Source organism: Homalodisca vitripennis, chromosome 5 (assembly GCF_021130785.1).
Source record: "Homalodisca vitripennis isolate AUS2020 chromosome 5, UT_GWSS_2.1, whole genome shotgun sequence".
NCBI lineage: Eukaryota > Metazoa > Arthropoda > Insecta > Hemiptera > Cicadellidae > Homalodisca > Homalodisca vitripennis.
Genome location: NC_060211.1, coordinates 85,722,769 through 85,746,761, shown reverse-complemented (window position 1 = coordinate 85,746,761; position 23,993 = coordinate 85,722,769). Strand labels below are relative to the sequence as shown.

Genomic DNA, 23,993 nt, shown 5'->3' with positions numbered 1-23,993 from the left:
TTTGTTTTAATTATCTATTCTTGCTCCTAATTTTGTGATGCATTCAGACTCAGGTACCTCTAAATGTTTGTAACATACAACTGTTTGGTGATAACATTGACTGTTTTTTTTTTTTTTTGCTGCTTGTTAATTGTTTATTCTTTTGAATTTTGATTTTATACTTAAGGATTTGATTTATCAATAACATTTTCTGATGCTTTAGTGCATAAAAATGCCAATGTTCATAATCCTGTTATATTTTGAATGTTAAAATAAAAACTACATATGACTATGATCTTAATATAACAAAATTTTTTAATTTAGCAGAGGAGAAAATCACAGTTTTGCAAAATATATCAATGCATATTACATTTAATTTATTCACCCTCAACAAATCATTGAACAAAACACACTTATTCAAATAGCATTAAGAAAAATTAGATCATCTTGACCTATTAAAGGGTCTGAAGTAATTTCTTTATCATAATATATTGAATTTCAACTGATGCTACTCATTCAAAGTAACACATAGTACAAGAAGTTTTAATTAAAACATATCTAAAACTGGAGAACTATATCTAACAATCATATGAATACATACATTCTGTTTAAAGATTATTCATATTTTTAGAAGTCACTCAAAATGTTGTGTAGACATTTTATTATGTCTGTCACATTATTGTGTGTAAAATGTATTGCATTCTAAAGTGGTCACTGCATAATTTATTCCCCTTATGCCCATATAAAAAATTAATGAATAAGTAACTTCAAATAGTGTAATGTCTCTGATGGAAAGTTATAACCTTTGATATCACCCAATGGAGGGGCATGCACCATCATAGAACTAGATCTTTCTATTTTGAAATTAAATTTTATAAAAACTTTAAGTCTATAGCTCAACATTATCAAGATATCCTCTAGATAGACAAACAGGCAAAACTTTGTCAGCCCCCCCCCCCCACAAGTGATATAGGGTATATTAACTCTCAGCCAATAAGGCATAAATAAGAGGGCTAGTAAAATTTTCTTCATTACAATATTGACTTTTAATGTAAAGTGAAATACACTAGGCTACATCACTAAAATTCATCCAATATTAAAATTTAAGATAATTACAATAACTATTTCATTCTATCTTGTTGGTAAAAGCAGAATCATTTGTTTACTTACCCAGATGTTCCCTGTGAATTCTTTCTGTTGTGGTAAGTTTATCTTCAACGTCTTCAATTTTGTTTTCTAGATCCCTGTATGATACAATATTATTATTCAGTATCAATATATTCAGAATGTATACAATAGAATATGAAAGAATATTTAATTCAGACAATTCCATTATATTATAAGACAGATTGACTTCAAAACTAAAATAATTATAAAAACTACCTTTATTCTTAACTATGTGATTTGATGTGCATTACTAACACAATCAAAATTTTGTATTAATTTTAGTGATTTAGAGTTATTGGGTTAGAATTCCTGTTCTAGACCAAATGAATTAGAAAAGATCAAAGTAAAATTGTCCAATTGTCTTCTCTCCACCTTTATTTTAGGACAGAAGTTCTCAAACTTTTTAGGATTCCATCTCCCATAATATTTTGATGATGCTCTTAACAAATTATTTTTTTCAATTAATACTTAATTTTTAAAAAAAGTATTGGAAGCTGCTGCATCTTTTGTGATGCTTTGGGGTGTTCCAATACACAGTGCTTATAGTTTGACAAGCATTGTCTTAGGTGAGTTACTATGGGAATTTTGCAATTAATATTCAGTTTTATTTTCATGATTCTCAAAATTTTCTGTTAGTACTTACTCCAAAACCGAACAGCAAGATGAAAGGAAAAGTAGGGTGGTATTAATTTTCTCTATTCTAAGATGCCACCCTAATTCTTTAGTATGATAAATTGAATACAATCCCAGATACCTCATATCATTGTTATTAACACTTTTTTATGTATGAGATGTCTAAAAGTGCATTACCCATGTTACCACCATTACTTATAAACATATGTTATCATTTATTAAAAATTATCTTCCATCAAAATAGAAAGATTTTGGGGTATCTATAAAATTTTAAATTTAGAGACCTTATAAATCGTCAAGAGTAGTGTTCTCATTAATGTTTTTGAAATGTCCTTCAGCCCCCTCATTGTAATTTGGAATCTCTTGAAAATGGAACCTTCCTCTTTGATTTTGAAACTCATCATAGTATTTAATTAGAAACTTGTAGAAAATTACCTTCTCTAATGTTATTGTTTATTCACAAAGCAAACCCGAATAATGTTCTCCTCACTTAAAATAAAACGGATATGACAAAGAGACTATTATGGTATATTTTTGAACTAACCTACAAATATCCTCTTTCCGCTGCAGCTTGTCAAGCAATGAGATGTTCTCTTGCAGCAGTTCGATGCTGGATTGAGCCTGGACCCCCAACCTCCTCACATCTTTGTCACTGTCACTGACACAAAACTATGCTGATTTAATTACATGACCAAAACAAGCTATCTACAGTTATATTGTTGATCAATTAGATCTTTTCTTGAAGCAGTTTGATGCTGAACTAAGCCTGGACCCCAGCCTCCTTACATCTTTGTCACTGTCACTGACACAAAACTATGTTGATTTAATTGCATGGTCAAACAAGCTATCTATAGCTATATTGTCAAGCAATTAAAGCTTTCTTGCAACAGTTTGATGATGTATTCAGCCTGCACCCCCAGCCTTCTCACATCTTTTCCACTATCACTGGCATAAAACTATGTTGATTTTATTACATGGACAGCATAAATAAATAAATCTTGGTTTTGAATCTTTTAAAGTAATAGTTACTTAAATTTTTTCTTTCCATAGGAGAATAAGGTTAGGCACATAGATAAACAAGTGTAGTATCCAACAGAATTTATGTAAAAGACATCAAAAGAGAAAAGAAAATCATACAGGGCTGCAAGTAATGATTCCATGTTTAACAGAATTCAATCACGAATAACAATTGATTGATTGTTTAACGATTTCTGATAAAATTTAACGTTTGTCAACAATATCATTACCGCATATTTTAAGTTATAATACGAGATAATGCCATATGTTAATTTAAATTGTCTATTTCATGGAAGAATTGGAATATTTAGACTAACAGAATAAAAATGAAGAATTTTACCTGCCACTGGAGTCTATCAGCCGGGTGACCTCAGTGGGGGCATAACAGTACACAGGGGTCTGACACTCCACTGCGGGTGTATGCTCCAAAGGTGAAGCTGTCTCCACTATCACATCCTCTACATCTACAATTACAGCCTGCGGCTCCTCATCATAGCTCTGTCCACACAACTCTTCAGATCCTAAAACAGACTACCATTAAACAGAGATATGACACTCTATTGCTGGGTTGCTCCAGGGGTGAAGCTGTATCCACTATCATATCCTCTACATCTACAATTACAGCCTGCGGCTCCTCATCATAGCTCTGTCCACACAACTCTTCAGACCCTAAAACAGACTACCATTAAACAGAGATATGACACTCTATTGCTGGGTTGCTCCAGGGGTGAAGCTGTCTCCACTATCACATCCCCCACATCTACAATTCCAGCCTGTGGCTCCTCATCATAGCCCTGTCCACATAACTCTTCAGACCCTATAACAGACTATCATTAAACAGAGATATGACACTCAATTGCTGGCCTGTGGATCCTCATCATAGCCCTGTGATGCCCTCAATGATGGTCATGATCACTGTGGGCATTTTCCTGTCCATTGTTGAAAGCTCTCACCCACGTACAGAATTTGCTGTCACTCATCGCATTGGGACCATACACTTTACTTACCTGATGAATTTCTACTGCTGTAACACACCTTGCTGCTAAAAAATGAATAACTAAACATATTTTACAAGTAATTTAACGCACAAGGCATGCAAAGAATTGGTGACATTTAACATTTGTCTAGCTGTAACAATTCAGGCCTTACTTTCCAAATAACTGTCATAGTTAGGGATGTAGATGGAAATTTCCACATAGCCTACGTCTTTTCAACAGATATAAAAGGCAATAGATTATACTTCCAATCCAAACTATACATAACATAAATAAGCCAAAACAAAGTGAAAGCTCAACTAAAATCACATATACATAGTTCAAACAATCCAAGGAATTAGGAAGTAACATGTCGTCACCTGCCAGAGCACAGTTGAGCTGGTTGCTCTCCAACTGCTCCATATGGTTGAGAGACAGGCTAGATGGTTGATGAGTCAGAGTGTTCTGGTTGCCAGCTAATGCCACGATGTCCACCACACTCCCCATTGATTTGGATCTTGTCAGCAGTGATCCATTGCTCACACCTTCTACACCAAACATCCATGTTTTACTTCCTTTTAAATGTTTGTGATGCATTACAATTTTATTTTATTTTCTATAGAAACAAAAGTGTTTTATTTTTACAAATTTAAAATCACAAAAGCAAACTCTACTTAAAAGTTCTTTAGCTCATAAAATAATGGTATAAAATTATTTCGTTATAAACACTACTAAAAATATAAGGCAAATTTTAAAATTATTATGCTTTCTTTCTTTTTTTATTATTTCTTTCTTTCTTCTAGTTAGGCTAGCTACTAAAAGATAATAAACTATATTAATGATTGCAACTTCTTCTATTTATTATTTTTATATGAAAAACTAAACAAAAATCAAAATAGAATATTTTTTTAGATTAAGTTAACACACCCTCAATGACACATCTCAATATTATTATATTCTAAATAGTTGGAAATAAATGTTTAAGAAAGATATTGAAAAAGTTTTAGGATAAATTTTTTGCATGAATGAATAAAATTGATAACTTCTGTACAAATTTATAGAGATTAAAGGTAGCCAGCTTAGCATAAATTCGTATTGATTAGAAATAATTAAATGGTATTACTACTTTCTGTATGTATTAAACATATTATATTCCAAAAAATACTTGAAAATATCCTAAAATTTGTATTCTAACAATATAGCTGTGCAGTCCTTTTTAATATGGACTGCATATAGTGGTATTTTAATTAATTTCCTTTAATTTTAAGTTGTTATTCGTCTTCACGAACTTCTAAACTTTAACATTAGCCTAAATATAAATAATTTTGAACGTAGATACTTATTTGCTTTGTATCCGGGTTACCCACTGTATAATACTTACACTAAAATACATTATTTGTTTTAACTAGCTTACATTTATAACTCATCCCACTAAATTATGTTAAATATTTATATATAAGTTTGCTTTACATTCACTGGCCAGGTGGAGATAGTCAGCTGTTAGCACATAGTCATGTGATTTGCTCCCCCATTTCCGATTCGTCAGAGATCATGTTAGGTTTTGAATACATGTCCCCTTGGCTTCATCTCTGGAGGATTTATCTCTAATCTTAAGATGGTTAACTAAACCAATCTTTTTCGAGGTGTGTGGTTACTGTCGTCCTCCTTCCCATCGCAGTTCACATTGCTTACAACTTTCACGACATAATAAATTTCCTTTATTTATTTTACTCATTTGGTGGAAGATTTCTTTAATAGTAAAGTTATGTTTACTTGGGCATTCCTACATATGTTCCTTCCCCTGAAGCTGTGAACGAACCAAGAAACTGTGCTGGAAGTGCCGATGACATTTGGTATTCTTTGTGCCATTTACCTTGTTGAACTGGAGTGGTGACAATTACTCTAAAGACTGTTCAAGATCAATTTAAGGCAGTTTTTTGGCCAAAACCAGTGCTGCATATGAGAGTCCTGTATATGCCATATGCGAGTAAAGCCTTTGTTACCATATGTTCAACCATCTATATTTCTATTTTCATAGTTTACAGACATTTTATTCCTTTGAAACCATCCCCAATCCAACTCTCTTTGTTCAACATTTTAATAAGTTGTTTGTAATAATTCATTTATCCCTATGTACCTTTATTAATTATTCGTTTATGTAAGAAAGCACTCACTGCATGACCATGCCTCACCAGCACAGTACAGATGATCTTCTCAGCTCAAATTCTACATACCGTCTAACAAAGCTGAGACTATTTACTTGGTTCCTGTGACTTTTGAAACTCATACTAACTAATCTAGTTGAATTATAATAAGGGCAAACCTGTTCTGTGACAGTCAGGTGGCTGATAACCAGGATCTAAAAGTGCAAATGTCGAAGCCTCAGGTCCTATACCCTTCGCTTTCTCCCATTCATACAGTTTGCGAGTGAACTTCTGCGAGATACCCTCGAACCGGAAGAGTCCAGTTGATGTTGGAATCAGTACTTCTTGTTTTTTTACATTTGACCCAATTGCTTTCCGTAGTTTTTCCAGTCTGAAATCATATTTTTATTTAGAAACAGAATCTATGTTTCTATGTAAAAATGGTATATGGTTCTGAATAGAAGCTATAATAAGGCATTTTATGAAAAGTATGAGATAGTCAAATTCTCTTTTGTGACTTCTTCAGTTACAATAAATTTTTATCAATAACATTAATTCTTTATTACAAAATAAAATAATACTATGAACACTACTTATTTCCATACCTACCTTGCTTCTCTCTCCAAATATTTATCTCTCTCCCTTTCCAGTCTTTGTTTCTCTCGTTCAATTTTGTGAAGTTCTTTCTCCAACCAAGCCAGCTCCTTGACTTCGTGGTGGCTTTTCGATTTCTGAATTTTTATTTGGAATCCAAAATCATTTGACCCTTTTTCTTTTTTGCTTGTCGGACTGTGAAGTATTTTAACAACTTTATGTTCAGATCCATCCCGCCGTGAGGTCCCAGGACTTGGCGTTTTGTTCCCAGAACTCTCAGTGTCCTGGTGTGCAGACGATGTGGACCCATGCTTTAAACGTTCCCATTCCTGTAGTTTCCGGTAGAAATCTTCAGGCAGTTCAATTGGAGGACTAGCAATGCCTGCTATGCCTGCATCACTCTTTGAAGTTGTCACTCCAGGCCTCCACAACTGCCATTCTGTTATTTTCTTTTTGAAATGGGGTTGAGAAACATTAACAATGTCAGGGGTTTGAGGCACTGGAACTGACTTTATCTTCTCCCACTCCTCCAGTTTCTTTTTGAAGTCTGCACTGAGATTCTCTTCTCCCAACTGCTGTAAAGTGACTGACTCTCTGTGCTTAGTTCCGCTACTGCCTGGACCTTTCATCTTCTCCCATTCCTCCATCTTCTTGCGAAACCCTTTGTCATGAGGAGAATCATCACCAATACTGGACGTTCCACTAGAGAACCCACTTCCAGCCACTCTTGAACTGCTGGGTGGAGTTCCTGGACTGCCAGAGCTCTTCTTTCTCTCCCACTCACAAAGCTTTTTATGAAACTCTTGACTCAGTTTCAACTGCAGTTCTTCATAATTCCTTTGAATCTCTGCATGGATGTTATCATGTTTTGTCAAATCCACAACTTCCTCAACAGATTCTGGGAATACATCATCATCCCGGGTACTGTCATCCATAAACTCCCCGCTGCTCAATTCATCAGATTCTGAAAATTAAAAGAAAGTCAATTAATTAATATTAAAATTACATTTCAAGTATTGAACTTAATAATAATTGTAATTTTAGAGGCAGTAAGTAGAATTACATTGTATAAAATGTAATTTATAATTGGATCAATATATGTGTTAGTAGTGTGATTTAAAAGACAGTTTTAATATTGTAAGTAAAATAAATAAAAAGTTCACAAACAAAATCTAACAGAAAATTATATTTCTAACAAGAATGAATTGGTACTTCAAAATATATAATGTATTCTGAAACTATGCAGAACAAAATTGAATTTTTAAGCTTTAGAAAATTTATTTTTAAATATGAAGCATATTTATTCATTATAATTATTATATTTATTATGATATATCGTAAAAACATATCAATTGAATTAACTATAATCCTTATTGCTGAAACCTTAATAGAAAACTAATTGTAGTTAAAACCCATTTTAATTTGTGTGCAGTCACTAATAAATAAACTACATTGTTTAATTTGCAGGATTGTCTTATTTTGGAAAAAGTCATGAATATTTTTATAATATTAATAAAGAAAAGAGTTTTAAGTACTATTTACATTATTGCCTGAATTTTAGAAGCAAACATTTCGTTTTAGTTTAAAGGTTATGTTATTTGAGTTAATTTAATTAGTATCAAAAACACTCATAAAACATTTATATGTTTATTTTGCAAGTAGTAATTTCAATGTTACAAAATTACTTTATATTAAACCTAATTAGTTACATTTAAATACACGTTTCATAAATCTCTGGAACATTCTGAAGTGTATATTGATTTCAAGGACTTTGAATTGAACACCTAGTTAAATTATGATTTAAATATGCAGGAGTCTAAAGGGCCAAGATATGAAGTGAACAATTGTCAACAAATAATTGCATAGATAGAATAGGTAGATATAAATTTCCTACCGCAGTATGTTACTTTATCAACTGAATCAGGTCGGTAGAACATTTTGAGAATGAAAAATGAACTAAAGATTGAAATTTTTAAACTAAGGAAGTCAGTTATGCGACACGTGGTGTGGCATACTCCTACCTTTTTATATTTACTAGGTTAGTAAAACCAATTATTTACTATTTTATAAATTTTATATTTGTTGTTTGTATTGCTAAAAAAGTGTATAATTACTTCTTAATTTCATACCCATGTCATAAGCAAATGTCCCTGACTTGACTGGGCTGGAAGGAACTGAGCTGCTGCCCCTGTGGAGACAATCCTCACTGGCTGAACCTGAGGTTAGGAATGCATTTTTCACCTTGGACCACTTGGACAGCCTGCGAGGGGTAGGAGGTGATGTTCCTGTACTTCCTCCTGAGATCTGTAAAGAGGGCTGACATCTTAGTATCAGTGCGTGATGACATAAATTAATAGAACTAAAAAAATCTGTTCTAGCAATATATTTTCTTCTCATACTGAAAAAATTATATATATATATATATATATATATATATATATATATATATTCAACATTGCACAAGTTCAGGTGACTGATATACTATTGCTTCTAGGTGATGTTTGTATGATAAGTGCAGAAGTAAATATAAACATCTTATCATAATATGGATATTTGCAATTGAAAATTATGTACTTTAGTCATTTGAAATTTCTTACAGAAAGGGCTAGCTGAAAGAACAAAATGGAGTTAAAATTGTGCTGGGATAAAACAGTAAATGTAAACATTAATTTTAATAAATAATAAGTTAAGTTTAGTAAATATATACTGACAATGTTATTTTTCAGACTTCTTCTAGAGGAGGATCCCTGTATCCCTAAGTTATTTTTTATATGGTTGTTTCCTCCAGACCATAGTAAGCAACCCAATGTCATAACTAATTCTGGGTGTATCAGTGGTATAATAACCACTAAGGTACGCCCACCTGACTAACGAATTAATGTTGTGTTTTAGATCATTTTAATTTGTTCTTTGTAGTTAGCTATCTGTTTGTTTTCTATATGAAGGAAATGTTAAAAATTTCCAATAGTGTAGTCAACCATATTTTTTATCTATGTCTAGTTTTATGCAATAAGAATATTTTGTTTGGGATCTTTCACGAGGACCATCACGATTTTTTGAGGAACCCTTACACTTCTTAACCCATTTAGGATAGAGTCAAAACAGGTATTTTTTGGTGTAACTGGTATTAACTATTGAGATATAATTTCAGGTATCAGCTTGTTACTCTTGTTATTCATTGCTATTCTAATTTGTGACAACATAGAATTTTTACTTAGGTGATACCTTTCTTGGACCATGGTGGTGGCCACTGTCTCTAACTACAGGTTCCTCATGGGTCTTTGGTCGAACAGCAGTTCTCGAATGTCTCTCGTCGGTCTGGGGACTGGGCGGAGGCTTGGCAGCTACCTTGGAGGGTGCAGCAGGGGCCTCAATCTCAGCCCCTGGATGAAGTTCCTCCGTTGACGGTAGCGTTATCGTCAGCATCGGAGCTAGTCTGCGCTTCAGACTCTTGTCGTATGCTTTCCCACCCACTTCACACTCATCACACTCAGCCGTTTGACCAATGGTAGATGGCTGTAACAGTAAGAAAAGACTTTTAATATTTTTATTTTTAGGACGTGAAAATGAATTGATATTCTCCTTAGCTATTTAGAAAATCAGCAATGGATCAGCAATTTTCCAAACATGAATAGTAAATTTGCAGTTAAAGTTATAATCTGGCATGCATTATTGGAGAAAATTAGGAAATGAGGTTTCCTAGTTTATGTTATTTATTTTATGAAAAGTTTTCTAGGCTTATGAATAATATAATTTTTTTTTATATTGGTAACTGAAACCGTACAACGTATATTATTAGGCGGAGCAGAAGTTATTTGAGCATTGAAGCATCCAGTGGTCAGAAAGATGATAAGATACAGATTTACAATATAAGTGATAGCATATATAAAATGCGCTATCTACGCTCGTACTTTATTATGTGAACAAAACTATTTAATTGAAAATTCCATTTCCTCCAAAGGCAGTTATTTAAATGTTCTTTATTACTACACTCTTGATCTCACTTTCACACTTCTTATTAAACTTCTTTCTGAAGTAAAGAGTGTCACAATTTCTTATAAGGGGAACAGCTTCATTGACCCCATCCACACTACCACTACTCCAAATGTAATATTTCTCTTTAGTGTAAAAATCTGTAGTACACATGTTTCTGAAATGCCCCAATAATTAAGCCAAAATCCTCTTTTACACAGCAAAACTCACTCAAGTCAGTAAGTGGATACTTACATGAGCTGTTTCAGAATATAACAATCGGCTATGACTGACCCTGCTTCATATTTATTTGAAAATTTCATAATTGGGTTTCAGCGAAGTAAGAGGAAGAAATCTGAACACAGAAGGTTTAACATGCATGGCAAAATATGCCTCTCACAAATGATGAAATATTAACTTACACAAAGGGGCATTTCCTGTCCTACTTAAACGACAACCATTGCAAGACATCATATTTTTTTACTGAATGATTTGGCTCAACAATCTCTATGTTGAAATTGTTCCATTTGAGTTGCAATTGCTCATTGAAGAGTGAGAGATGAACCCACTACACCACAACATTCCACTCAAGATATTGATGGAGGAAAGTGCACTCTTACTGCACTCAACAAGTCACCCATACCATGTAACACTTACTTTGTATCCTGACCACCATTATAAGATTATTTGTAACCATATAAATGTAAATAACTATTGGCTGGATTGCAATAACTTTATAACGTTTGTTTAATGTTTTATTTTCTTCCTGCCAGATGCAAAACAATAATAGCACCATTGTTGGCACTGAGACCACTTGAGTACCTCAACAAATGTCCCCAATCACTAATAAAATCAGGTTTTGTTCTGATCAAAACTGCACTCATGCAATAACTTGAAATAGACTCCATCTTGGTACTTATTCTTTGTACCTAATTTCAAATTAGATTTAGAGCTGATATTAAGTAAAAGTTTACTCTATCGTGCCTAGTTCAATTCTTGATTTAACTTTATATTTTCCAAATGCATTTCTTATAACTACAACAACCCTTTACATAGTATTGTTATATTAGTCTCTGAGTACCAACTTAAAATATAAATTGTTATTTACATGTTATTGAACAGTCTCCAACTGAACACATTATACTGTCAGTGGTCTTATAATGTTAACATATTGTTTGATGTCTAATAAAATGATATTGTATATTACTTGTATAATAATTTAAAAAAAAATATGATTCCTTGTTTTTAAAATGTAAGAATTAATACGGAAAATACATTTAAATGACAAATTGTCAAATATATTAGACATTAATTGAATTATCTGGTGTATAAACATGTTTTAGTTATATTTATCTGACATACACTAATAAAACTTATTCAAAAGATTCAATTACAGCAATGACATTGCTTCCAGCAACAGCACTGCTGAACCTATATGACTGAATGTTTCTTTTTAGTAGGATACATTCCTAAAATGTTTATTCCAGTATATTCACTTGATTTTGAAGAATTTCATACAGTATTAAATAACAAGGTATGTTTAAACTTACATTTCTGTGCTGCTACCTTTGTACTGACATGGCTACTGAACTATACAACCTAATAAACTGCATCCATTATCAATATTCCAAGAACAAGAAACGTATTTGCAATGATATAACTGAATCCACATCACAATGAACACAGTTCAAAAGCCATACTGGCAGCCTACAGCTAGCATCAATGTGATAGCTTATCTTCCCTGATAGCAGTATTGATTTTGGCTATAAAACTTGTGTTTATATTGAGATTTAGCTCATCAGAGGTCAGGAAGCTTAGAAATGACAGAACATACACATAATTAATCACACACCTCAATTAGTGAGCTGTCAGAATACACAATAAGGTTAAAAAGAGGATCGGCATGTCCTTATTATTAAAAAAATTCACTTTTACACCTACAATTTTCTTTTACTTAATTTATTTATGAAATGGAAATAATAGGAACAAACTGTAAATGTGACATTTAAAATTTAAAACACACTTTAAAAATGTACAATTCAAGGCAAAATAAGTTATGCCTAGTAACACTAAAAATAGCAGGTAAGTACATCAGTAAACTAACAAAACATTTTAAACTTGTTCACACACATCATATTTGCCCTAACATTGTTACCTATTTAGATTTTTCATTAGATGAGCTTCTCACAGAACCAAACCAGATATGAATTTAGTGTCCATCAATGTATCTGATTCAATTCAGATTGTGTTCTAATTAAAGTTGAAATGTTATCATTTATATTGGACTCTCACAAAATGAATTAATTACACCTTAACTATAGCTTTAGAATATTTTATGAGAATTTTGCAAACCAAAGGTACCTGATGCAAGAAACAGCCACAGAAAGTCAGTTAAAGCTGATATAAGTAATTGTATAAATTGGGAGATTCAGCTCAGTTTTTGATTCCTCGTTTAATAAATAATTAATTACACTTGTCAGCTGTCAACAATCAAAATTGATTTTACAATTTTAGTTATTCCATTAGTAAAACATTTCTCCAGTCATACAATAATTATCTTCTGTGAAAGCTACAGGTTACATACTTTGAGTTTTAATGTGAAATTTTGGGATTAAGTAGAAAAAAAAGATATTTCAGTACTTTTACTTAATCCAAATAAACTTTTTCTGAAAAGCAACACAGTGGGAGTTTTACATACAAAGTTTTTGCTCAATGGGATGATTTTGGATGTGTGTTTTTTTAGGACAAGAAGCTGAGAAATTGAATTTAATCCTAAAAGAACATTTGCACCGCTTTCTTAGTGGTAGGATATTCTATATGGGCAAGGTTTAGGGGGTATGGACCACCTCTTGTCTAGATCCATGATGGAGGACTTTGGGCATTAATTTCAGTCATGTCTCCTTGGAAGAAAGGGAATAGAATAGATTTGTATTGTGTAGCCAAAGGCAGTACAATAGTCCTTAATTAATAGTAACAAATTTTACAAGTTAACATGCAAGTCATAACTTTCAAACACAGAGTACAATTAAAGGAAAAAGTTAAATTTAAAGATCCTGAATAGAATAAAGTTCTTTTTCGAAACCCAGCTCAGCAACCAGCCTCTCCAGTCAAACCAGGCAGGAGATGGCTTGCCCTTAAGTCTAGGGTAGCAACAACACTTAACACTTAGGGAGCTCCACCAACTGCAACAGTCATCACCCACAATAGACTAAAACTATCGATCTGCCCTTGCACCAGTACCGGTTTTAGCACTATTAGCGCCCTGGGGGAGATTTCTTCGGCGCCCTCTAACTGCAATTCAATTACATACGAAAAAAGGCTACCAGCGCCCCTTTTCGTCCAGCGCCCAACCACGCCCTACCCTAACGCCGCTCCTGCCTTGCACCCCAATATTTGCGGTTAGTGATGTGCTACTTCTGGACATCCATAAAGTTGCCCAGATTTAAGTGATACAACAGTTTTTGTTATACCCAGTTTAGGCTAGTTTAAGATAAGCCAAGCAGAAGTTAACCCTCCTGGGACTGTGGAATTTGTTAGATAACAAATTTTTAATGCTAGCATAAAATAATGATTTTGATTTTATTTGACTTTGTAATATTTTTTGAACAATAATTAAAATCTTAACATAAAGAATGTGGACATTTACAAAGCAAACTTCAAACAAATTTTCTTCAAATGTTACAAAAATGCTTCTTTTTTACTTATTTTTAGTGAGTTCGTTGAAGGCCTAAATCTAACTAAGGAAAAGAAGATGTGTGATATTTGAACAATTTTGCAGATTTTGAATATTTGTTTTATCCCAACAAAATTTGATGCACAACAAAGAAGACTATTTTTGTCACTTAAATACAATTTTATCATATTAAAAGAATGTTTTGAATGTAATAATTTAATTTTTTTGCTAAAGGAATATAGCTTTACAATTTGTGAAAGGTGTGAGAATATTTCCAGTTTTACTTAATAGTTAATGATATCATACTATTGGAATGGATTTTTTAAACCACGACAAGTCATAATATTACAAATAGAGGAGGAAAGTTTTTTAGAAAAGGTATTTGAGTAAAAGTCATTTAGCTATATACAAAAACTAAAATTGATGTAAAAAAATTATAAGTTTCACTAGGTTTAAACATACATTTTAATGGTTTAGCCTATTTTTGGAAAGGTCTCTTATTTATTTTAGCGCTTCATGGGAACAGCAGCCCAATCTAAAGACAAATTCCCATCTAGTTCTGACCATTTTCAGAACAATTATTTAAAATATTAATATGTTAAATTATAAAGTTTTTATAAATTGTTGCAATTTTTACAATACTGCCAATGTACTTTGTATGCAATATACAGAATAATAATAAAATAGTGTTTGTCACTATGCATATTTTTCTACAGTTTAGGCATTTCTCAGATTTTGTTTCCCCTCTGAGGTGACAAATAAAACTATAATTTTGAACATAAACATATATAAACATAAAAAATATATGTCTCTGTAATTTACCTCTGTTTCATACTGATTATCATCTAAGTTGACATCCTCTGACAAGATACCACTCTTGGAATCCTCTTCAACATCACTGTCTCCCTTCTTCTTCTTGATACTTCCTGTTCGAGTCTGGATTATGTCCTTCATTTTACCCCATGGGGTCTTGAGAGCTTTGTGAGATGCATGTGTGGGTTTTTGATCCTGTAGAAACAAGATCACGGTGTAGTTTTATCAAAGAAGTGAAGATCTTTGAGAAGTAAACCTCTTACTTTAACTAATAGATCATTTGATAACTAAGAAATTAATATACTCTTTTTCATATTTAAGACTTTTTCAATAACGGTAATCTAGTATATAAAATCGAATAGGTAGTTTTTTCACTCATTTCACATGTGGAGTTGGATGTCTGAATTGAAAGAGTCCAATTGAAGAAGAAGATCTAGTACTTAATAAAATCATGCAGTTATATTCTGGGCAATATTAAAAAGTTTAATAATATAACTGTAACAGATATAATTTTTAGGTTACAAAAGCTTTAACTTGAAGAAACAGAGGCAAAATGTTTTTAAACTACTCGGTTGACCACTGAAAGTAGATAAAACAAGTAAACAAAAATCTCCACATACCACAACACATGAACATCCCAACACCACATAAACACTCACAAAATAATGATAGGATCAAAAATACTGCCAAAATTGGGCTCAAACCTTATCTTAAAAATACTAGACATTGTATTTTGCTGTCTTCACTACATCAGATACCAGAACTTCAGTAAGGTCCTAGGTTCTGGTTGGGTTATAGCGGGGATATCATTTACATCTGCATAGTTACAGGTGCATTTTTAATCACAATAAGAAGATCTATTTTTAAAACAATACTTAAATCAAGATAAAGTGATTGTACCATGTTAAACCAGAGTGTTAATGATAAACACTCAGTCAATGATTTAAGAACTTTCTTAAAAGGTTTTATTTTAGACCAAACTTGATTTTTTGTAGATAATAGAGGAAAGTACCCAAATACGGACCCCTGCCTTAATGTGGACCCCCATGGTTATTGTCTCTGATGAGTGCTGAAACCTAGCAAACAAACAGTTTAAATACTAGTGCAAGGTTCCACCACAAAGTAGAAGAGCGCTAGCGTCACCTGCTCCAGTTGCTTTCTTGACAGTCGGCCATTACGTGTTTTTGCAATACTAAAAGTTTTTTTGTGAGTGCTCTCAGTTTTTTTTAGTTGGACGCGATAAGTGACAGGTAAAGCCTTACAAACCCTTTTATATATTCTTAAATGGTAATGTTGAAGGAATCACGTAACCATGTAATTATTTTCCATGGGATATTTTTTTTAATTAAATATGGCGTTTTTTAAAAATTCAGAAATGAGGTGCCTAAAACGGACCCCCAACAGTTGCCTAAACTGGACCCCCTGCATAACGTGTGATATTTTATTTAAAAATAGGCCTAGTTATTTTTTTCCAGATTATATTCCTTATTGTATTGTTTTCAGATTAAAAAGAAGAATGGGGAAAATAGCCCAGCGAAAATGGAATGAATCTGACATGATAAAAGCAATAGACGCAGTTCGTAAAAAAAAAATATGGGATGGAAAAAGGCTAGTAAACACTTCAATGTGCCCAAAACTACTCTTATAAGATTATCTAATGTTAAGTACGGCACATCTGAAGAGGCAGTAAAAGTAAAGAGGGGTAGGCCAACTGTTTTGAGTAAAGATATTGAAGAGGAGCTAGTTACTTACTGTCTTGCGATGGAGGCATCATTTTTTTGGTCTTACTCGTGCTGATCTCCGAAGAATCGCTGTCCAATTGGCAGAAAGAAATTCAAATCGCACACCCTTTCAAAAATGAAATTGCAGGGAAAAAATGGGTACGTCTTTTCTTACAAAGGCACAAGTCTAAGTTATCAGAAAGAAAAGCCAACTGGGACTTCTTATAGCAGGGCTCTTGGTTTAGCAAGGAAAATGTTGAGATGTTTTTTGGCCTTTTGGATGAAGTTTATGAGAAGGAAAAATTTTACTCCTGATAGAATTTATAATGTTGACGAGAGCGGAATAACCGTTGTTCAATCAAAAGTAGCAAAGGTTGTAGGTCTAAGGGGGAAAAAACAGGTTGCTTTCCTTGACTTCAGGAGAGCGTGGAGCCCTAATCACTGTTGTAGCTTGCATGAGTGCTAGTGGTTCTTTTGTGCCCCCGTTGGTAGTTTTCCCTAGAAAAAACATGAGTGAACAACTTACAAAAGGAGCTCCAGCTGGAACTATCTTTTCCACACATCCTTCAGGATGGATTCAGACAAATTCTTTCACAGAGTGGTTTCGACATTTCATTAAGTTCTCTCCAATCCCACCAAAGAAAAACTGTGCTCTTGTTGCTGGATGGGCACTTTAGCCACAACCCAAAACATAGATTTAATTGACCTGGCAAAAGAAAATCATGTGACCATTCTTTCTCTGCCTCCCCACTGCTCTCATAAACTCCAGCCGTTGGACAAGACCTTCATGGGTCCCTCTGAAAAATCCATTACAGTGATGAAATAAGACAGTGGCTCAGAATTAACCAACGTCCTGTCACCGCGTTTGATGTGATGGAGTTATTTGGTAAAGCTTACATCAAATGTCAGAGAGCTGAAGTAGCGATCAATGGTTTTAAAGTAACTGGGATATGGCCATTGAACAAAACAATATTCTCGACGCTGAATACATAGAAGAAGCTAACAAACAAAGAGATTCCTCTTTTTATGAAGCTGTATTGAAGAAAAAATAAACCTAAAGGCACAAACCTAAGCCCACCAATAAATCAGAACCAAAGTACTTCGAATGAACAAGGTGGTTTTCAAGAGATCGATTTAAATAGGCCATCAGCATCAACAAGTTCAGTAGTTGGTTATCTTCCTTTGCCGGATGAAGAACTCGAGATGAGCCCTGCCACATCTTGTCAGATCAGCCCATTTTGACATAACCCCACTTCCACAAGTCAAGAAAAGAACGTCAAATAGAGGACGAAAAGCCTGCAAGTCTACAGTCATTACTTCTACTCCTTATAAAACTCAATTAGAGGAGGCCAAAAAAGCTAAAGAAGAGAAGGAAGCACAGCAAAAGGCAAAGAACCGTATTACTGGAGGATGTCGGGGGAACCGGAAGAAAGGAAAACAACTGGTTAAGAAACGTCTTTCTTTTGATGAACGGGATGAAAATGTATCCGGCAGTTGAAGCAGATGAGAGTGTCTCATCCGGAAATTCAGAACTCGAGGTACCATCCTGGTGTAATTCCAGCCAAAGAAGACGACGCGGCTTGTATGTTTTGCGACAGAAAGTTTTCAGAGGACAATAAAGGAGAACTCTGGGTAATGTGTATCATGTGTTCTATGTGGGCCCATGTAGATTGCGCAGGAGCTGATAAGGACATTTATATCTGTGATTTTTGCCTTTAATAATCTACAACCTATTCACCTGAACACAATGTACATTTTCCCAACCTTGAATTTTCACATTTTCACATTTTCAATTTTCTACGTTAAAAAAATGTTCAAATAAAAAAACTTTTCTGTCAAACCGTTTTGCAATTGATTTTCAGTTTTATTCCCTTTCCTAGTTCAGTAAATTAAGTTTTTTTTGTCATTTTACCCAGGGGGTCCAGTTTAGGCAACCTTTTTGAAATTCACTGAAGTGTAAGGTTTTACAAAATTTTTGTATTTACTCCTGTAAACTTATATATATTTTTGGCATAAATAAACTTACAAATAGTACACGACATAGTAAAGTAAATATTACATATTTTTAAAACAGGTTTTTTCAATAATTTATATATTTTATAATAATATAAAAACAAAATGGGGGTCCGAATTTGGGCACTTTCCTCTAATAATAACGATTTATTGGATTTAAAATATTGGAAATAAAAAATTATGCCGTTTTGAAAATATTTTAAAAACACGTTCACAACGACGTGTATCTTATCGGGTGTATGCGATCTTTCACAACTTCCGTTCATAAAGTGTGTCTTGCACCCGATGGGGTACAGATTGCTATGGATTTTCTTATTGCGATTTTATTGTTTGCATGTCTGGGTGGTTTGTTAAATTTGTTCTTGTGCTTAAATAAATACCTACCTTAGACTATCATGTACCCTATTGGGTGCACAATTGTTTAATTATTAAATTAAATAAATTTTTTTAGGTACCCCTTGGGATGCATGGAGAAACATTTATAAAATATATTGAAACAATTTTTTGTGTGCGAAATTGCAGTCTAAATAAATTTCTTGTTAGACGTTTAATATAAGTACTAATGTGAGTAGATGTTTAAAAAAACGGGTACAGCTTTTTGCCATTATTATTGATAAATTGGACGTCAAATAAAACAGCCCAGAAAAAGCTGTTGTAGTGAACATGTTAAAAAAATACTACTCAAATATTTTTACCAAAAACCAAACCGTCAGTATGGTTTATAATATGGTTTTAATATCACGTGTAAAAATAAAATTTTTTGTTATATAACTTTTGAAAAGGATTCATTAGAGCATGTTTACGTCATTATTGTAGCATCTAAGAGGCTATAAATTTAAGATGTTTAATAAAAAATATATAAATGTATGAAAAATTAGTTTTTTTAAGCATATTTAAAAAGATGTAAAAATGAAAACCACATCCTCATATTATGATACCTATGCTTACCAAATTTTGTAAAAATACACTCACAAAGAGATATCGCCTCAAAGTATCCTTTTTTCAGTAACAGGGGACTTTGAAAACCAAAATGTAATGTTTTTTGTACTCTCAGTAATTTATTTTCTAATTTTACTAGGTTTGGAGGGAATATAGTAAACAGGTAGGAACAAATCTCTGTCACATTTCAATTGAAACAAAGCAACTTAAACAATAACCTGACTATTTTGGGCCAACAATATTTATGTATTAGTCTGAAAATAACAAAAATAATATTTTAATTTCAGTACCAACAAAAACTGAAAACTGTGACAAGAGAAAGGAGAAGGTAACATGAACAAAAATCACATAACCATAAAAGATAAATAGACAGCTCACAGTTCCAACCATTTTATAAAACTTCATCTCATCTGTGCATAATAAAAGTTAATGTTGAGGCATACAGCACTTCACCTGTGTAAAGAGGTATTGTACATTAACACTTCCCCAACCTATCTCAGTTATTTCTGCTGTAGTTTGCTTCTTTAGTACAATGAATAGGTAAGTTATTTTCAGTACGCCTACTGCTTGTGTTCTGCATGCAATTGGTTTTTTACGTAAGAATTCCCTATAAATGACTAGTCAAGATACATGGAAGAATTTAAATTTTTACTTTCTCAAAGTAATTAATATGAAACATTATTTGCCAAAAATTACTAACAAATAAGATTTGTTAGCTGATTATAGCCCCTCAAATTCCAAATAAATTGTACTTACCAATACTACATGACAGTTTTCTTCAAAGTTAATAGATGTAAGTGAATTAAAAGTTAAGTTTAGGAAAAAGTTTAATTGAAAATGTTTTAGATAACCAAGTGATTATACAAGATGTGTCTTTCTTAACATTGAGCATTTATGTGACCACAGCTGATTTGGTTTTGAGGAGCAGACCTACTACTTTTCACCTATTTTTTACTTGTTCTTTTAAGTATTATCAGTTTTATCTCTTTTAAAGTAATAGTGATAAGCATAAGCAATCTTATGTCTTAAGTAAGTTGACTAATAAACAGTATGTAGACAAACAGATTTCTGCTCAGTTCTATTTTTAAGGGAAAATACTAATGAGAAAACTCATTGCAAATAGCTTTTACCATAAACCCTAGCAAAACAAGTCGTAGACTTCTACGAAATTTTATGAAAGGTGATTTATTAAAGCCCATGAAGTCAGAGCAGTATAATGTGCTATAAGCAGCGACCTAAATTGTTTTCAAGACAGTGAGTGATTCATTACATCAACACAATTCACGAGGTTTCCATTTGTCATAGTTTCATGACCACATTCAGGTGAGCTATATTTAACATATGTTGCTTTTGTGTGGCGAGTGCAATAAACCTTACCTTACATGTTGGTGAAACCTGACTCACATTTTTATGAGCAGCAAAAAGTTCTTGCATTAATATTAGAGAAATTCTACACAAACGTCTTACATCCCTCTAGCCTTGAAATTTTCTTCCATATAATCATAATCATAATTTTTATTGCCATTGATCACATTTTACATATACAGTGGAGTCCCGCTAATCCGAACACGTGTAATCCGAACGTCGGTTAATCCGAACAGGTCCAGGAGGAATTATTTATAACGATAATGAACAGTTATAGGAACTAATTACTTAAAAAATGAAAATGGGTGCATCGTTTCGTACATAAACAAAGAAAACTTTAATTAAATAGACATACAGTATTTTATTAAGACAAATTGTGTACGGTACAATACATAAATAATGAAGTTAAATACAGTACCAAATTGAAACTTATAGGTTAAGTATGAGTTAAATTACTGTATTAAGAAGTGAAATCAAACAAAAATTGGACGTACAGTACTGATATTATTATTGAGTACAATATTAATTGTTAAAAGACATAAGTTCAGTTATTGTCTTCTGTCGCATTGAAGACAGTTTATTGGATGACTCACATTGCTTAACAATAGAACTCTCACACTAAATACGGTAAATGTGCTTAGTATTCGCAAACACGTTTATTTGTCAAGAAATACAATGCAACAGTCAGAAAACATGTTTTAATAAACAATGTTGATAATTCTATAACAAAATAGACCCATTCTCAAGTTTAAAACCGTATTTTTCTGTAATTCTGGCTAATCCGAACAATTACATAATCCGAATAGGGCTCGGTCCCAATTAGGTCGGATTAACGGGACTCTACTGTAATGAAATAGGCATAGTCATGTATTAATAATAATAGACATAATAGATAAAATATGTTTAAAATTAGACACGTAAAATTTACAGTACAATTTTACAATTGCGGTTTTACAATGTATGAGTTTAATTACTACTCTGGCACTATTTAGTTATTCAGAATTAAAATTCTACATCCACATCATGATTTAGAAAATCCTCTAGATTATAAAATGGATTTTGTTGTAACCAATGCAATACCTTACTCTTAAACACCCCAGTTGAGGCAGTCCAAGCTGTTACATTAAGTTTATTAAAGAAAACAATGCTGTTCACCATGTGAGATGAACCTGTTTTGGCCAGCCTGTGCTGGGGTATATCAAGCTTATCACGATTTCTAGTATTATACGAATGCAAATCCTGTCTAAGTGTGAATGAGCGCAGATTAGTTTTTACATGTAATAATAGATGGAAGATGTATAGGTTTATAATTGTGAGAATTTTTAAACTAATAAAAAGTGGTTTACAATGTTCTAAGAATTCAGCTCTACAGATTGTTCGTAAAACCCTCTTTTGTATTATCAAAATATCTTTAACGTGAGAAGAATGACCCCAAAGTATTAATCCATAAGAAATATGAGACTGAAATAAACCAAAGTATGCTGTCCTCAAGTATTCAATAGAAACAACATCTCTTAGTTTCCAAAAAAGATAACTTACTCGCGAGAGCCTACTGCATAAGTTATAAATGTGATGGGACCAGTTTAGTTTAGAATCAATGTGAATACCGAGTAATTTTGCGGATTGGACATCTTGAGTGTTATTGGATAAGCTAAGAATAATATTTTGAGTTTTTTCTTGGTTACATAGCAATTTGTTTGAGGAAAACCATTTTAAAGCTTCATTTTCAGCTTGTTTCATTTTAGTGAGTAAATAAGGGAGGTTTTTATTACTTGCAAAAAGGGAAGTGTCGTCTGCGTAGACTACTGAACTAACATTCAAATTATTTGGTAGATCATTTATTATAATAGTAAAGAAAAAGGGGCCAAGTACTGAGCCTTGGGGGACACCCATTTTCACTGGTTTTACAGAAGCATTATTACCCCCAATTGAAACATATTGCTTTCTATTAGTTAAGTAAGACCGAATTAGATAACAACTGTGTTCAGTAGGTAAACAAATATTGTCTAGTAAGAACTTTCAAGAGGATCAGACAATAGTTCCCAGCCCATTTCCCATGATTTTTGAGTTCAACTCAATAGTAGCTTTTATGTGACAGAAGAACAAACATCTGAACATCGTATCACACCTATAATATATAAGATTAGGTTAAATACCTCCAAAGGAAACTTCTAACTGATTCCAGGGCCACCAAGCTCGCTGTTCCAAGGCCTTGATTTTCTTTCTTGGAAAGTGTGAATACATGTAAATTTCATATACTCAATGGATATGAAGCAGTGTTGATACAAATTGTGTTGTGAATGAAATAACTCGTCAAGTCATGTTAGTGCCCGCTCCTGATATTTTATTCCTTCAGCTACTGTTATTATCCCTGCTAAAATATCAAAGAAACCCAACTTCAAAGTACCTTACGCACACATATTCTCAATTTTATAACAATGGTTAAATAATATAATGGTATATACAATGGTATAATATCCAGATGTTACTTAGGAGTGCCAGAATTAGAGATAGCGCAGGCTAAAATACTATCTTTGACAAAGCACTTTTTATCAATACCATTGACCTGGTTATGTATTGACTCTCACCCTTTCACCCTTATTCTGTTTGATAAGATCATCATACAGGCCCAGTGACCCATGAAGACAGGCAAAATAAGGCTTAAAATGGAACCAACCGGCCTCTCCTTTTTAGTGTTAAAAAAAATCTAAAGACTAGTTCTCAAGAAGCATCATGACTATGAGATTTATCAGTCTCTAGGAACTTCAGAATTCTGGCAATTCCTGGCCCCTGGGAGTTCCTGGTCTCTGGAATATCCTGGCTTCTAGCACTGTCCAGCCTGTAGGAGCTTCTGGACTGTGGCTTTTAAGAGGTCCCGGTCTTTTGAGATTGGCCTCTAGGAGTTTCCTTAATCTCATAATTCACACCCTAAAAGATCTTCCAGCCTATGGGAGTTTCCAACTACTGGAAAGTAATGGGATACGTGAGT

The 23,993-nt window shown here is 33.1% G+C and overlaps 1 protein-coding gene across 2 annotated transcripts in view; it reads right to left on the bottom strand.

The window, feature by feature from the left end:
* The window catches only part of LOC124362460, a 69,033-nt gene that overhangs the window by 10,245 nt on the left and 34,795 nt on the right, over positions 1–23,993 (bottom strand). The window contains exons 3-11 of one of the 2 annotated variants that reach the window (XM_046816978.1): positions 14,976–15,161; positions 9,734–10,024; positions 8,638–8,812; positions 6,524–7,472; positions 6,094–6,305; positions 4,151–4,318; positions 3,137–3,317; positions 2,324–2,437; positions 1,150–1,223 (exon numbers count right to left, since the gene is read on the bottom strand). In XM_046816978.1, coding sequence (XP_046672934.1) covers positions 1,150–1,223; positions 2,324–2,437; positions 3,137–3,317; positions 4,151–4,318; positions 6,094–6,305; positions 6,524–7,472; positions 8,638–8,812; positions 9,734–10,024; positions 14,976–15,161 — 2,350 coding nt within the window. Of the gene's footprint in view, positions 1–1,149; positions 1,224–2,323; positions 2,438–3,136; positions 3,318–4,150; positions 4,319–6,093; positions 6,306–6,523; positions 7,473–8,637; positions 8,813–9,733; positions 10,025–12,030; positions 12,188–14,975; positions 15,162–23,993 lie in introns of those variants that run through there. The other variant, XM_046816979.1, reaches the window with a different exon arrangement.